This window comes from Megalopta genalis, chromosome 3 (assembly GCF_051020955.1).
Source record: "Megalopta genalis isolate 19385.01 chromosome 3, iyMegGena1_principal, whole genome shotgun sequence".
Taxonomy (NCBI): Eukaryota; Metazoa; Arthropoda; class Insecta; order Hymenoptera; family Halictidae; genus Megalopta; species Megalopta genalis.
Genome location: NC_135015.1, coordinates 30,716,177 through 30,733,189, shown reverse-complemented (window position 1 = coordinate 30,733,189; position 17,013 = coordinate 30,716,177). Strand labels below are relative to the sequence as shown.

Below are 17,013 nucleotides of genomic sequence, written 5' to 3'. Positions count from 1 at the left end.
TGAAACAGTCATGAAACCTTTATTGATCATTCGAGGAAGCTCCAGGTCGCTTCCAAGCGACGCTACAACCGGTGAGCACACTCTGCAGAGCCGTTTGCCTCCGGTCCCCGGTGTACGCCGCGTCCAGGATGCTTCGAGTTACGAGCACGGTCTTCGCGCCGCTTTATCGTCCTCGTTCGCTTCGGAACCATGATCTTCGTCGAGCATAATGCTTTATTCTGTTCGCCCGTTAACCGCGCTTTATTTCGCTCTAAACAAAGCTATTAGCAAAGTCTTTCTCGCCACTTCGCATCTAATTACAATTCAATTTTCACCGTACTACGAAGAAAAGACAGCGAAAGAGACCGGCAACGCGCCGAGTTCGTCGATCGAATCAGCTGCGTGTCTAGAAAATATCGATGCCTCGACCGATTCGGTGCTGAAACGATCGTTCGCGAGTCGTTCGGGATGAAAAGACGAACGATGAAACGTTTATTTTGTCGAATTCTCTATTTATTTGCTAGCGGACGATAGGCGGCGTCCCTTGAGACGGGCCGACCGCACACCATTTTCGTTTCTCGGCGGATCCGGACGATCCGAGAGCAACGGACAACTCGCGTTCGAACAGGCGGAACAGACTTTCCACGCGGTAACGCGATCGCCGGATCGCGATCGACAGGTACAAAAGGTCGCTTGCTTTACAGAATACTCGTCGCCTCGATGCGCTGCTACAAAAAAAAAAACACGACATCGACGCTGCGCCGCGGTGTCGTTCACAGGGGAATACAAAATACAAATCGCTCGAAAAGAACTATGAAAATGTTTAAACGAATAAAGCGCGAGATAGTAGCAAATATCTTAACCGTCAACCCTTGAACGCTGTCTAACGTGGCTGGTAACATTCTCTACGCTTGATTACCGACTCGCGGGACAAATTATTCGGGGGAGTTTGATGGTTGCAGGGACACGGAGCAACACGCCACGGAAATGTCGTTGGTAATTAACGCGAGCGGATTTTCTTTCGGGACATTCTCCGCACGGAAATCCGCGCGCGACTCCGCCGGAGGGTTGCGAAAAACACGGGCAAATATTCCGCATTTTCCCCGTGATTACACCGCGCTACACGCGAAAGTGTCGCGAGAATTTGCCAGAGAAGGCGGTGCGGGCCGCTCGGATCCGATAAGCCCGGCATAGTTTTTCAAAAGTGTCCTCTCCGGTTGAAACGAGGGGACGCGCGGACCCAGCTGGCGCACGCGGATCCCGGATTAACGTTGGAAAACGCGGAACGAAATAAATTAGGCGGCGGTCCAACTTCCCTTTAAAACGCTCGACGGAAAGTGACCCGGCCCGGAGATGTCCTCGTCGCCTCGTTTCGATCGTCGACGGCACCGTAACGTTCGGCCCTCGACGAGCCTCGTTCACGAGCCCCATTTATCCCATTCTTGCGCGTTTCCTTCTTCCGAGTGCGCTGAAACAGCGCTCGTTCGTCGAACAACGAGTCTCGAGTGTTCCTCGAACCATCGCGACAAACGTGTGGCTAGTTATTACTCGGTCGACCGAACGGAGACACCCGGTACGTAGAACGTAACAGTTGTTGTTTGGTCGCGAGCGAAACAGAAGTATTAAATTCTGCGTATCGCCGAGGCCAATTTTCGATAGTAGCTTTCGAATCGACTGGAACGAGACGCCGGGCACGTAGAATACAACATTTTTCATGCGAGACTCGTTGTTCGGCTAGAAATGAAACGAAAGTGCGGAATGAATTTACTTCGAGCGCGGCTGCGTTTCTGGGAGAACGGTGTTTGAAGTTAATTGGTCGGCCAGGCTGGCGTTTTAGTGGTTCTCAACCGAATACTTCGCTCGCGCTGTAATATATCGGGCACGCTTAATTATCTAAATAAGACGAACGAATCGATTCCAAGACGAGCTCACTATTCTCTGCCGAGTCGACGAATCAGCGAAGCGAAGCCGAATCAACCTTCGGATACCTAGCTTAAACATTGAACTGCGACCACCGAACGATTGCGCTACCCAACTTCTCGCTACCGAAGCGAACATCGAATTCGTCCCATAAATTGTTCAAGATCGAAGAGGCTGTACGTATTGAGAACCACCGACCGAAGAGATCGTCGCGCTCGCGGCCCATTTTCCTCGAAAGCGAAGGCCGTCGCGAGGAAGCCCGTATCCCGCGTTCTCGACGCATTTTGTCCCAGGATTAACCCACCGTGCGTATTTCCCACGGAAATCGACGCGTTCTCCATTTTATGCAACGATCTCTGTCTTTTTTTCCCGGCGCGAGTCCATCTATCATCTGGCCCCGACTCGCTCTCCGAATATTCACTTAGGAACGCGTTCGCGGTCGTCGAGAATCGAAATCAACGTGGCGAGGGAAGGTCGAACTTCGGTCGTTCTTCTTCGGGCGCGCTGTCTTCTCCCCTTTATCTTTGTCTTGCGGCAGAAAATATCGTCCATTGTGCAAGAGCTGTTTCCATATTTCTTTCGCCGTCCTTCCGAGCCGCTCCACTCCTCCTTTCGCTGCCTTCGCTGTTCGTGTTCGCATTGCTAAGAGTATCTGTGACTTTTCTGTTTATTTAACTCTGTGCACGTGTCCGTGTGTACGTGTATGTGTGTGTATGTGTCTGTTCCACGTCCCTCCCGGTGCTTCTCGAGCGCGTCGCCTTCCTTGATCTCGATGGACAGCTTTCCCGAAGCGAGCTTTTACTTCTGCGTCGACTACTGCAACAGTCCGAAGCACAACGAAGAGAACGTGACGCGCGATATTCGTATTCCAGCGGTTTTCCACGAGTTTCAGTACTTCCTGGCTAACGTCTACTTTGGGATTCATTATTCGCGACAAAGCGAGCGCGGCTAAAATGTAAATTATCTGTCATTTTCGCCGTACTTTATCAATTTTTGGGAGCGCCGCTTCTGAAAGTTGCGGAGAAGCGATTGGACTGCTTCGAAATGGGTCAGTGATTTTACTTGATCGTGTCACGGTTAACATCGCGAACGTAGTAGCATGTACGACAAACTTCAACGAGAAACGGAGGCGTTTAACGACCGATCTTCGAAGCATCGTTAAACGCCTGTATTTTTCTTTTTTACCATCTAACGTACATAGAAAACTCGAGCAGCGAACGATCAATCGGAGAAATCAAGGTGAACGAAAACGCAACAGAATCGATATAAATATTTCTATGTATTTCACCATTTGCTACCAGTCGTTGTAAATAATAACAAAAAATACAAATGATCACCTATCCGCGGCAGTCGAACGAGAGAAACGATAAATTCACCTAAAGACTGCCGAAGGCTTGTTGAACGTTTCAATTGGACGATGTTCAACTCTAGCATTCGCATTTTGACCTCGCATTCTCGGGTTTGGCAGTGTTCTCGTTGCGCACGACCCTCTGACTTTTTAGTTGGCACTGACCTTCGCGTCTCCAGCACCGAGGAATACCAAACCGATCGCTCCCGCGTACGCTAATAAGGTGTCGACGGCCTGCTGGGTCTCCAATAGGATCCTGGTCTCGTTCATCCAATCCCTGGCAACCGATCTAGGCGCGCCCTTCAGCAGGTTCATGTATCTGAGCGCCATCTTGAAATCGCCACGATCGAGCCAGAACCTGAAACAGAAAGCTCGACAAACTCTGCTCGATCTTGCGCGTCCTCGACGAAAGAAAAGACCAACTATTTGCTTCTAATTATGGCCGAGTCTGTTCGCATTTTCACGCGTCTCGAGATGAATTTGGTCGCATTCCAGTCGACAGGAATGTCTGCAAAAAATAAATCCGACGATCCCAGAGTCTCGTAAGAGTAAAACGTTCCGCAAAGAAGAGATCCGCGGTACGGATGTCTCGAAATCGGTGTCGAAGCTGGATCGGCCAAATTCGACGACGCGTCCCCTAAATATCCGCAGATTCCCCGAGGATCGGGAAACTATCCACGATCCGGATTAATCGGGAAGCTGAAAGGCGACGTGAAAGAGTTGCCCGGACGAGTCGCGTTCGCCAGGAATATTAACGTGCGTCCCGTTTTAATTAATCCACCGTGCCAGCCCCTCGTCGTTGTGTCTCCGCAGCGGCGTCGACCGATTCCTTTCGCATTGAAACTGCCGTCCTCGTTAATTAATTCCCGCGAGCGAGGAGCTCGAGGAATCGTCCTTATTCCCGTGGATCCGTTTTCTCGTTTAACGACGGCGGTCGACGGGCGCGAAGAAAAAAAAACGGACCGTTTTTCACGCGGCCGGGGCCAATTAATCGATAACTGCCCCTGTTCCCGCTCGCTCACGCGCCCCGAAACGATCGAGGGCACAGCCGTTACGTTGCATTATCCCTGTTCCGAAGGCGGCTGAAAAAAAGTTCGCAGTTTGGCCCGGCCCGACGCGGCCCGAGGACTCCTCGAGGGGTAGCAACCTCTTCTGTAACCTCTTGTATCCCTTCCGCCACCGGAAGCGACGCGTCCGAGGGCCGATACCGCGCCGGATGTCGCTAACCGCTCTGCTCGAGAACTATTGTTCGAGCAACTATCGCGCGGAGACACCGGCAAACATCGGCGAGTTTTCCCAGAAAGAGGCACGAGTTTCGCAGTTCGTACGTGGCCCGTCGTCGATACACCGTCCCCGAAACACACGCCCCAAAGCAGACGAATCCACTCCTCGCGAACCAACGTTCCGCCGCTAGAATTCCTGGACAAACGTTCGGTTTTATTCGTATCCGACCACCCTGTGCATCTCCCGCACGATACAAGAGAAGAAGAATTTGCAAAGATAGTAGATTAAGAAATGAGAATCTCGTTGCCGAGGCTTTTATAACTGGAAGGAATGGTCGATCGATCGGGATATAAGAATAAAATTGCCGACGATTTGGGGGAGCGGTGTGGTTGTCGGATGAAGCGTGGTCATTGCAAGGAAAAGCCCGCAATTTTATCGGACGAGAAAGCTCGTCCAGCTCGCGCTGGTTTCTCGGCTGGATCGGCTCGTTTTCCGTTTTAATATCCGACGATTCGTCAAGGAATAAGGACGCGGCAAGCAGTTGGAGATCGGATTCCGATACTCGGTAATCTTCGACGGGATCGCTTTCGGAACGCGATCATCCAAATTACCTGTCCGCCGGTCGACGACGGACTCGGAGAAATTTGTATCTTCTCTCGGAGATAACGTTCGCAGAGAATGATTCGTGGACGCGAGACCCGTGTTTAATCCTTGCTCCCTTTCGGCGAACATTGGACGGAACATTTATAACCGCGGGATCAGAAGCGAAGAAATTCCCGCGGAAACTGCTGCGTTAACGCGGACATTACAGATATATCTGAAATCGGCTAACAAGTTTAGTTTTTCAATCAAGTTTACGACGGGGTGTCGGAGGTTCGCTGTAACTAGGTTCCGAGGTTTATGGTGTAGAACAAATTAAAATGCGAAACTTTCGGGGAAGTTCCGTGCCGTTTCTGTTTTATTTCGAGCTCGTGAAAGCTCTCACGAAGGACGCGCGGCAAGTACAACACTCGGCTTTGCGAGTGCCACCCCGCTGGGATACGGGAGCTTGTACAAAGCTCCCCGAGTCGCTAATAACGCCGCGCAATCGTGCGTTGGTCCTTTACGGACAGCCAAATGAAAATTCACCGTTTAACGCGGTAACTTGCCGAATCGAAATAAAACGAACTTAGTTCACTGCGATCGATCGCGATTCCGCCAAATTCGGTTACACCTGGGACGAAGTTAGCGACGATGAGAATGATTCGATTTCAAAATGGTCGTCCGCGTTCTAACCTCGGTTATCCGAAGCCCCGATATCCGAAATATCTCTGTTAATCGAGCACATATTTCACCAGTAAAATAAACTCGGTCCGAGACAAACGAGCGATTGTTACACGAAGATAATGTCACTCGTGTGGTAAGAAACGTAACGCGACATTGCCTTCGCATTTCCTCGATTTTTCTACCGTTTTGAGTATACAACAATATTTTCCCGAAACACATACGAACGCATGAAATCTGCTTGCAACAACCTCGAAGAAAAAAGACCGCGAGAAACAGTCAATAACAGGGAGACCGAGATGCGCGACCGGAAGTAACGCGCACCTCCCGTTAAATATTAAACCTTAATATTGAGGAAGGGTTTCCGTCACGTATAAGGATCCTCAGCTGCGGCCGCTGTGCAAACCGCAGTGCGCTTCCGGTTAAAAAATTCACGATTCTCCGTGGCTTGTAGACCTCTCGCCTCCGTCCTTCTCCCTCTCTCTCTCTCTATCTCTCTATCTCTCTCTCTCCCTCTCTCTCTCTCTCTCTCTCCCTCTCCCTCTCTCTCTATCTCTTTATCGAGTGTTTGTCCACGCATACCAGCGCAGGCGGCTCGTCCATGTGTTTGCTCCGTGTATGCGCGCGCGCGTGTACGTGAATTCCAGGGTTATACGCGACCGCAAGAATCTGCAACGTGCATCCGCCGCGCTCGTACGTGTTCGTTCCCGCGAGCGGCATCGGACCCGTTCGTCCGCGTGTCTCCCGCGGAAAAACTACGCTTTTCACGGCAATGAAAGTTTAACGACCGCTGATGGAACTCTGAATGGGTGCCGGGGGTTCCTGACCAGGTGCGCCGATTATCTGCGGGAAGAGCTCGAGGGGGCACGATGTTGTTCGCACTCGGCTAGAATTCGTCGGATCCGAGAATCGTTTCTGTCGCAACAGCGGAGTTCGGTATCCTTCGAACGTTCGTTGTAACGAGCATCGATTTATTTCCATCCGGCGAATTCGTTGGAGCAGGACAGTCCCCCGAGATTCTTAGCGATCCATCAAACACGGCGTACCCGAAGTTCTCCGAGAGCCGAATATTCGCCGTCGAAGCACGGCCTCCGTCGAAAATTACGGTCGACCGGCTCTCGTCGCGCAATTAATAATCCCGCGGCACGAATACGAGGCTGGGCATCGAGTTTCGAAGGGGTTGAAGGTGTCGACTGATGTTTTTCGGCGGACGAGCGAGGGGGCTCGAGTGGCCGAGAGACCGAGAGACCGGCTTCGAGTTTCCTCGCGCGCGATTAGCGATATCCGATACCCGGCCAACGGCAAGCTACTTGCTTTAACGAACGATCTACCGGCACCGGGACCTGCCAGGACCTGCCAGAGCGTTACGGCATCCTGGAAATCATCGCGCGCTTCGAAAACTTGCTTTTTAAAGCGGAGAACCGTTTCCGGCTAAATACAGATTTATCCGTGACGCCGAAATATTTCGAGCGACGAGGCTTCGTCGACTCGACATGCCACCCGAAATTCCAGTGCTCGCCGATCACGTCAGCTTTTCAATCTCTACCGGCGTAAAAAAGAATGTTGGAGCGAGTTAGCCGGCCACTCGAACGCTGAAGAGGCCGTCGCGTTTCGATCGGCCGTCCAATTAGAGGAAGGTTTTCTCGTGCCGGTAACCGGCGGCCGAGCGACAGTTTTCGAGTCACGCGACCCGACCCGGGTCTCGTCTCCCCTGCCTTCGGCACCCTGACGACCCCATAAATTATCCTTACGGGATCCCGAGGAGTACGGTGGCGGGGGAGGCAATATCTCCGAACGACCGGCAGAGACGAAAACACCTGCCGTAATATCCGTCACGTGCAGCTTGACAAAGAACAGAGTCATTTGCCGGGGTCCCCCGGTTCGCGAGGCCCGCCCTCCCCCGCGTCGCGCTTTTCACGGCTTATCTCCTCGTTTGCAGGCCAAAAAATGATGCTGGCGACGACCGACTTCGCTATCCTCGTCCGCCATAAGGTTCGCCGGGAAATGCGTGGAAACGGAACAAAAATCCTGCGAGACTGGCGAAGCTCGATTATACGGAGCGTTCGAAACAGTGTTGCGACCTGCGTACGACCTCGTTCAACTTTTTTGATTAAAATCGAAGATCGACGCTTGAAAATCTCTTAAGAACCTCCTAATAGTTTTGATCAATTAAATTAATATATTTACGTTTGTCTTGGAGAGTTTAAAATACCAGAGAGATTCGAAATGATTAAGTTTTCAATCGACTAGCACTGTTGACGAAAGAGTTAAATTTCGATTTGGATCCTCTGCCTGGGATGCGGTTCATTTTAGTATATAGACAGAATACGGGGGTCGTCGTTGTCTAAAAATTTTGGATGACCGATTCTTGAAACATTGGAACGAGCAATTTAATTACCGATGAAAACCGAACGCCAACAGTTTCTGGCTGCGGTGTCGAATAATGGAGCAAACGATCGAGAGTTCGCGTGAGTTTGTACAGTATCGGCGTGCTGCTTGAACAATGCGGAACAAGAAAATCGCGTTCCTATGGCAGTCGACGCTTTTGTTTATCGGCCCACGGGCACCCACGGATTACCGGAAAATCGGGTTCGTTCATTATGCAGGGCGCTGATTAGATTCGCAGGTTTGTACGCCGATGGATTCGAGGCCCCCTGGGTGTTTGGTTTCGCGGTGGATTCTGCGTCCGTTGATCGCGTTCAACGTCATTGAGTTTTGACGGTTTTATGCCTCGTAATTACGATATTCTGAGGGGAGGGGGAGGGGGGTATCCTCGTTCGGTCGAGAACGATTCGAAGTAAGCTCGCGGACGCCGACCCGTTCGTCGTAACAAACCGCATAAAATAAAGAGACTTTTTGCCGTAGAAAACGATGCAATGGATTTTACGTCGTTACACCATGGATCTCCGCGAACAAATGTTTCCGAACGGCGCGACAGAAAACCTGGAAGCCGCCGGGGTGAACCGAGTTTACTCCCACACTCCGCGGATTCGATAAGAACGGGAATTTGCGCGCATCGCGTATAATGATAATCGGCCGTCCGTCCAGCGTAGGCGTTCCGTCACAATTGTTTCTGTTTGGTTATTCCGTTCCACGTTCGTCCCATCGGCCAGTCATTTTCCGAAGTCCCGCTGCTTTTTTTCCACATAATTTCCACGATTCAGCAGGGTTTTTAGGACACCATGCCAAATGCAAATCCACCGGCATTCCGCGCGCGGCACACTCGCGTCCGCGGTCCTCTTTTTATTTATTTATTTTTTGGTTTATTTCGCGTGGCCCCAGTGCGCGGCCGCGTACTTGTTAAGCCAGTAAGTCCGACGCATATTCACGGAATTTTTTCATCTCTCCAACGTTGAAACGACGCCGCCCCCCCCCGTCCCCCGTTCCCCGCCGCGCCGCCCTCTATCTATGATATGCATATTTGCAGCCGCATTGCCGCCGTCTAGTTCTTTATGCATTCCGCGGCTTCTTTTTCCTCCTGTTCGACGTCAGGAGCGATACCGGTCCGATAAATCTGCAGGCCGCAACGCGGCGGTCGGCCCGCCGGCATTTTACGCGAGAACTCCCGACAACGAATTCTCAAGGCGACCGATCGAACCGACCAGTGCCAATAATTAAAATTTACCAGCAATTTGCAATTCAGCTCGACCGATATTCCCGTAAACGTTCGAAACTCCGGAGCCCTCGAATCCACTTCGCGACTATTCCAAATTAAATGATATCGATGGAAAAATTCCGACCTTTAATTGTCCAGTCTCGCAAGGAAATCGAAATCGGCTTCCGCGGCTCCTGTCCCGTTAAATAAAGCGAATTAAATATTTTTTATCTGTTTAAAAAAGAAACACAAATCTTCATCGTTGCTCGCGGTCTTCAGTTTCATTCGCCGCGATAAATTTTAGTTCCGCGCGCACCCTGCCGCGTTAAATGAATCGCTTCGGATCTGCGGCAGCGCGGCGAATTTATTAAATGTTTTTATCTCGCGCGAGTTTTTATTCGATGCCGTATAAATCACAATAAGGGACGGTCTTTAAATAATTCTCCTTTCAATTGCACGAACTTTAAATCGTGCCGCGAACCCGCTATCTTGATTTTTAATCACCGTGACAAATTTCGATCTCGCGATTCCCACTTCGTTATATCACGCGTTACCGTAATTTCATAAGCGTTTCAAAAACGTTGAATATTTTATTCCGCGGTGCTTTATTGCGCATCCGGGCCTATAAATCGTACGAGAAACCGCGCAGTCTCTATCTGTATTCGCCGCGATAAATTGCGATTTCGTAAATCCTGTTAAATAAATTTCTTCGAATTGCCCGGACTTCTCTGCGGGAATTTTATTCCGCTGATCGTTGCAGATTCGGTTACAGTTCGTGTGACAATTCTAACGCCCTCTCCTTTTTTATTAACGAACAAAGGTACACCGGCGAACGTCGTTGCTTCAAGAGGAAATACCCTAGTATATACATATATAATTATCGATTAATAATATACGTATTTGATCGGACCCGGAACACGATAGCACGGTAATACGAGACACGATAGGATTTCGCTGGACCGTGCCCGGCCCGGGGACTGGCCGGCAGTGTGTGTCGGTCCTAAATCGCTTTAGAGCAAGTCCGCGCTGGACGAACAAGAGCACGGCAGCTCTTGTTAACACGGTAAAACGTGATTGTGCCCCGGCGACTCTGTAAAACCGGGTCGTCGCAACGGGAAACTGATCGAGACTCCACGCGTCTGCTAATTAGAGGGTGAAAGGTGTACACGGTGGGGGGGAAAAAAGGCTCGGCAACGAGGAAATTAATTTTCCGGGTGAGGGACGGCCTCTCTCGCGGCTCGTTTCCTCGCGCTCGATTGTCCCTCCTTCTGAACTGATGTGGAATTCGATGACAGCATTGTCTTTGGCTCTTTGTACGCCGTACGCGTTCGGGTTCGCAGCTTCGTCGGGTGTCGACGACACCACCTCCAAAGGAGCAACAACTTTTCCACAGTAAAAATTACGCGGAAATTTATTCCGCGCTCCAACCACGACCAACTTTGAATCGCCGATGATGCGATTGAAAAACCTGAATTAACCTTGAAATCGTGATTTTCCAAAAGATTTCTAAAACCAGGTTAACCCTTTGCAGCCGAAGCTATTTGAATTCGAAATCCAAAACATGATTTCTGATCCACAGTATTTCTATTTTATATAATTTATTGCGATTCATGCGTATGAAATTGAGCCTATTGGCAAGTACAATGCAATTTTAATAGTTGTTTTTTTTAAGTATAAAAGAGTCTGATGCTCTTAGAATGATTTTGAAAAGTAGTGTACCAATTTGTAGTGGCGCCTCAGAGTCGCCATTCGAGCGCAAAGGGTTAAACGTGAAATCTGAACGAGACTATCGGCGCTTGAATTTATCTATTCCAAAATCGGTTCAGAAATGTCGTTCGAAACGATCGTTTGCTGCCCTTTATCTTCCACGAAATATTTGCCAATTCTCGGATAACTGACAATGAGACAAACTGCGCACACAGAGTTCGTAAATGGGCGACCAATCTTCGGAAGCACGCGCGAGGTAGACGCCATAAATATCTCCGCTCTGTTTATGGGCACGCCGCCGTTCGAAAACGATCGATCATTTGTTCGAGATCAACGATAAATTTGATTCTTTTCGGAAAGAAGAATACGAACGACTGGGCGCGCTTCCTCGCGTTCCTCGTGTTCCTCGAGAGCACGATGTTTTTAATCGGCTAAATTGAACTTTTTTCTGCCATGCTAAAAGGGCGACAAATGTACTTATAAAAAAGAATTCTTTCAAAATTCTGAATACGTTGGATCCGGTATTCTACCGGTAGGTACTCGCGGAGCACCCTCTGTAGAATCCCTTCGAGGCAAAAGGGTCGACCACCTATCGGTCGAATCAGCGAAATTGCAGTTTCTTATCGGCACGTGCAAGATCGCAGATCTGCTTGTAACGCGCGGAACACGCGGCCATATTGGCGAATTATATTCTCGCCTGGAACGTTTTCAAACTTTCGCAGGAACGGTGTAAAAATTATCTCGAATACAGGTTCGCTTATCGCCGCGGAGTAACGAGGAAAAAAAAAGGCCGACAGAGGAGGAGAGGGCGGAACTTTTGAGCGGTGAACTGCGGCGCGCTCTAATTTACTCCGTGTACACGCAGTTAACGTCGCGACAACGGTGTGACGTTGCAGGAACACCCGTGTAAACGAGCCTAAACGCTGATACCGCGCGTTTTTTTCGTGCTCGAAGAAGAACAAAAATGTTAAGAGCCGCGCGAGATAACGCTTTCTACGACGCGTAGGGTACGCTTCGAACGGTAAATAGTTAACAACGAGGGACGGGTGCGTATCTTTCTCGCAATTTATACCGCTGCGGTTTGTAATCGAAGCGCGAAGATGATATTTTCGAAGTGTCGTCGATTTTATGCAGAAATGCGGAAGCGTTGCGTCGAAGCGTTCCGTTTCGACCGCGCATCAAACGAGCGCAGTAAATTCTCCCTAATTTTCCTTCGGCTTGCGATCAAAATAAAGATGAGCCGCAAGACTCGAGAATAATCACCTCGACTATATTATTTCTCAAACAAATTTCAGGGAAGTAGAATTCTTACCTGGCCCGACGAAGTATGTCGAAAGTAGTGAGCCCGCTGACGTCGATCGGATTGTCCTCCATTTCCCACTTGGGGATGTTGCGGATGTTCTTGATCATGAAGAAATTTTGAAGATAGCTAAGGATATAGATAGGCAAGGACGCGCCCTCCGCAGGAACCATGGCCAATCGTCTCGCCACCTCTTCCACCTGAAAACGTTTTCCACCTCGTAAACTCCTCGCGTCGGAAAAATCGTCGAATCGACTTTATCGTCCCTGGCCAATCGGTGGCCCGAGTACAGGCTCTACGTACGACAAGACGCTTGGAAGAGCCGTTGCTTCGATCTGTTTTCTCTAGAAGAAAATCTCGAGGGATATGCCGGGAAACGGACATTTTTGCGAAACGATGCGAAAAATCACGTTTACGTTAATGCAATGGTCGTAGGCAGAAAAATCTCCTATTCGACAAGTACGCCGATCTTATCGTTGGTTTCGCGGACGGCGACGAAGTTAAATCGAAATTGATGTTACAGCTTTTGGTAGAAAATATGAAACGGGAGAATTGTCCGTTGGAATTGATAGAAAAATGGCGCAATTTCGCCGACCACTGCTATAGGCAAAAATCGTTCCAACGCTGAAGCGTTAATTCAGTTTGTTCACAGATGGCAAAGGTCGAGGAGACCGGTTACTATAAAATTACCTTGAGGAACCTAGCACGCAGAATGTCCTCCGGGAACACCCCTCTCTTCGCAGCCTCTTCCGGAATGCCTCGGATCGCTGCTAGCACCAGAGGATCCTCTTTGGCTGAAAACAGATAGAGGAGTCAGTTTCGTCGAAGATTCTCGCGCAAGTACCATGCGGGCACGTTTCAATGTTTCAACGTTGCCCAAGGAAATTACGTAAAACATTATACGGAGATACCGGTGCAACGGCGGTGTTTTTGTAAAAATCCTGGTTGTTCCGTCGAAACGGAGAAAATAAAAATGTTTCGCCGTTCGGAAGAGACCTTCGGAGTCGGAAGGATGAACAGCAGGGAATAGTTTGCGTCGAAACCGAATGCATAATTGCTCGTTTCGTCGGATTTCGCGGGGATCGTTCGGCGAATAGTGGGAACGGCGCGTCATGTTTACAAATTGGCGTCTCCGGCGCAATCCTCCGCGGGAAAGCGGTCGAAAGAATAGGAATTGTCCTTCAATTTTACGGCATGGAAATTCCGTGGGAGAGAATTTATTAACATCGAGCATTACCGTCGCCTCATCCCCACCCACCCCCACCCCCAAACAAATTGCATTACACCAGATGCTGTTACGTCGCCGGAATACATTACTTCGCAATTTCGCGAACCGGTTACGTGATAAATGGACACGCGAATTTTAAACACTTTTTGGGAACCGGCAACGTTCAAATTTATTCATTTATGCGATCCGCGTGAAATAAAATTTATACGGTCACATGAATCCCTCCTAATTAAATGCCAAATATTACGCCGGCGTCCGGTGGCCTGCGCTAGAATTTCTGGCGAACGTACGACGAGCGTTGTACGTCTGCCGCGCGTGCGACTACGCTTCCTGCGCTCCGAGAACTCGGTTCGTTTCGCTCGTAATCCCCTCGAACCGCGTTCTTAACGAAAAGAAAGATTAATCGTGTACGATAGACGCAAAGTTAATCGTGCCCGAGAACAAACCAAACGTCCAGCGAATTTGTCACTGAAAATCCTGCAATCCTATTTTTAAAGCTAAATAACCTATTTCATTGTGCCGGGACGAGGCCAGTCGGCGTTAAAAGTAGAAAAACACGGATTTAATAGAACGAACCGTCGCGCTTTTATTAAAACCACGTCTCACGCTTCTGACAGCGGCATTACCGTTCCTTTATTTTCAGGATGTATTGCTCCATTTTGAGCACGGTTCGCGTACTCCATTACCAGCGACAAGGAAAACTTAACAGCAATACAAACTGCGTATTCTTTCGGCGAATCGCGGCCCTTTGGCCGAGCGATTGCGCCGTAAGCTTCCAGGTTCAACGGGATATTCACTGCACAAGAATGTTCTTGCTTCGTCGCAGGTACCCGCGGAATGTGCTTTTTAAACTGCGCCCGTTACTGCGATGATAAATTCTGTGCACAAGTTGCATTTATCATTTCCGTATCGCGGGAAATAAATCGAAATCTATTCTTCGTACGAAACCCTGCTTAGAAAATAATTCTATCGTTCTCAACGATCGCTTGTGATACATTGTTTATAAAACATTGCTCGTAAGACGTTGCTCGTAGAAACGTTATCCGGAAAGGTATAAATACGTGCAATTCTTTCGTCGAAACATAAATCACGGAATCCGAATCAAACACAAATCAGAATCGATCGCTAGAATCCTATTCGTCGCGATGTCTAAGTACAATATACAGTAATGTCTCCCTAACTGACGCTCAGATTGAACACAAAACTGGACAATTTGGGAAGAGGAGGTACGATTATTCGAGCCTTCCAGCTCGTTTTTATAGTTGTCGACAATTCGTGACTATAAAAATGAACCGCAAGGATCGAGAATAATCGTATCTTTTCTCCCTAAATTGTCCATTTTTGTGGACAATCTAAGCGTCAATTAGAGAGACATTACTGTATGTATACAAAATACTGATGGCTATGAACAGATCGCAAATTGCAAATGCACGCGGGTCGAATAATCTCGTCTGCGATCGGACACAAACAGCGCAGCCTTAATAAAGTTCGGGGAAGTAGCATAGAACGGCTTCACCGGTCCATTATTCCGCGGCCAGCATAAAATACGGAAGAGCATGAATCTCTTCGGCTGTCTGCAGCTTAGATTTCCATTATCCGAAACATCTGTTGCCCTCTCCGCAACACCGTATCCGCTACTAACCGACAAAGAGCTCGAAAGATCGTATTACAAAATTTATGAGAACCATTCGCCAGGCCGGAGAGGAATTTTATTACACGTCCGTCGATTTATCACCCGATGCAGACTCATCTTCTCGACGGTAACCGCTCATTATGGATCATCCTGTATTTATCGCATCGTCGAGGAAGCTCCGCGAAAGTTCCGCATGAGAAATCGTCGACAATCACTGGGATCGCTTTAATTCCGCAGACCGGGAGATAAGGACGCGGAAAAGAATGCTCGAGAGCGAGAAATCGCCGAAGATTTACGACATAATCGCGGCCGACCGCGCATAAACGATTTCACCGGAGGATCCCAAAGGGCCTATGCTCCATCTTTTACCGTAGGCATCGATTATGCGACGCTACGCTCGGTTAATCGTGTCAACCGTTCGTCGAGGGTCGGCCGAATTTTTCTCCGCTCGAACGTTTCCGGTTGCGCCCTTTATTTTTTTTTTCGAAAGCTCCTCCATCGGCCGCTTTCGAGCTTCGAAACACCGCGCGACGTTTTAACACTGGAAATATTTTATCGAGTACTTTCGAAGCGGCCGAGAGCGGCACTCTGTTCCCTCTCGAAATATCGTGGAACACTGAAACACAGGACTGTAACAATATTTTCTCCGCGCTGCGATCCCTTCAATGAATTATACGCTCGGTATTTACAAATATATTTACGGTTCATTGGAAGAGAATTCTCCGGGAATTATGAAACGATAAAAACGATCGTTCCGAAGAATCGCGGTACGAAATCCTCGGGGCTACGGAATTACGACGGACTATTTCAAAAGATGTTATTACTCTATAAAGGTAACTATTTCAAGCGGATAATTTATGCTCGCGATTACGAGGAATTAGTGGCCGTTTAGAATCGCTGCGATTACAGCGTACAAGCGTGGACCAGAATTTTATTGCGCCGATAAAATGTATTTCCCTCGACGTTAACGAGTCGCGAATCTTTATTCCCTGTATATCGTTAAAAATTCATATTTTTATTCGCTCCGCGAGATATTTTCCTGCGACTGAAATTTTCACGAAATAAAATACGAAGATTGAAATTTATCCAAAGATCCTCTGTCTTGTTCGCGACAGCTGAAACCTTCGGTAATTCCGTTGTCTACGGTCGGCCGCAATTCCGACGTGCCGAAAAAGTTTCCTTAAGACATTAACTACATAGAATTCTCTAGTAGTATAGCCCAGCGGACACGCACGACTAGCAACGCTCTATGCATAGCCAAACAGCAGAAAATGGCGCAGCCCCCGTGTGGTCAGACGCGAATAAGTAGTACGAGGGCCGTGCATAGTCGACCAGAGTTAAGTAGTATAATCCTGGACTTTGTCAGCCACGACCGCTTCCGCGTAATCAAGGCGTAACTAACTCGTTTTACCCAACAGATAAGTATCGCCGTTCCCAAAAACTGAATGCCAAGGACGAACCCACTGCCGTACCATTTTCCCCAAAATTACTTTACAAGATTAGGACATTTTCGATTTCAACGATTTCGTAAGAGAAAAAGAAAATATACATTTATCGCGCCTACATTTCCTGGAACCTTCGTTTAATCCGACTTTAAACAACGGGACAGCATTCGTACAAAGACAGATTACAGTAATATTTCCCTAACTGACGCTCAGATTGTGCACAAAAATGGACAATTTGTTGAAGAAGAGATACGATTGTTCGAGCGGCTCGTTTTTATAACTGTTAACAATCGGCGACTATAGAAACTACCCGGGAGGCTCAAATAATCGTGTCTCCTTTTCCCAAATCGTCCATTTTTCCTGGACAATCT

At 48.7% G+C, this 17,013-nt stretch overlaps 1 protein-coding gene across 3 annotated transcripts in view; it reads right to left on the bottom strand.

The window, feature by feature from the left end:
* Mitofilin (inner membrane mitochondrial protein mitofilin) overlaps window positions 1-17,013 on the bottom strand; it is a 56,010-nt gene continuing 38,997 nt past the window's right edge. For 2 of the 3 annotated variants that reach the window (XM_076520571.1, XM_076520572.1), the window contains 3 exons: window positions 13,027-13,130; window positions 12,349-12,536; window positions 3,160-3,605 (listed from right to left, as the gene is read on the bottom strand). In XM_076520571.1, coding sequence (XP_076376686.1) covers window positions 3,398-3,605; window positions 12,349-12,536; window positions 13,027-13,130 — 500 coding nt within the window. In that variant the 3' untranslated portion in view covers window positions 3,160-3,397. Of the gene's footprint in view, window positions 2,716-3,159; window positions 3,606-12,348; window positions 12,537-13,026; window positions 13,131-17,013 lie in introns of those variants that run through there. The other variant, XM_033466455.2, reaches the window with a different exon arrangement.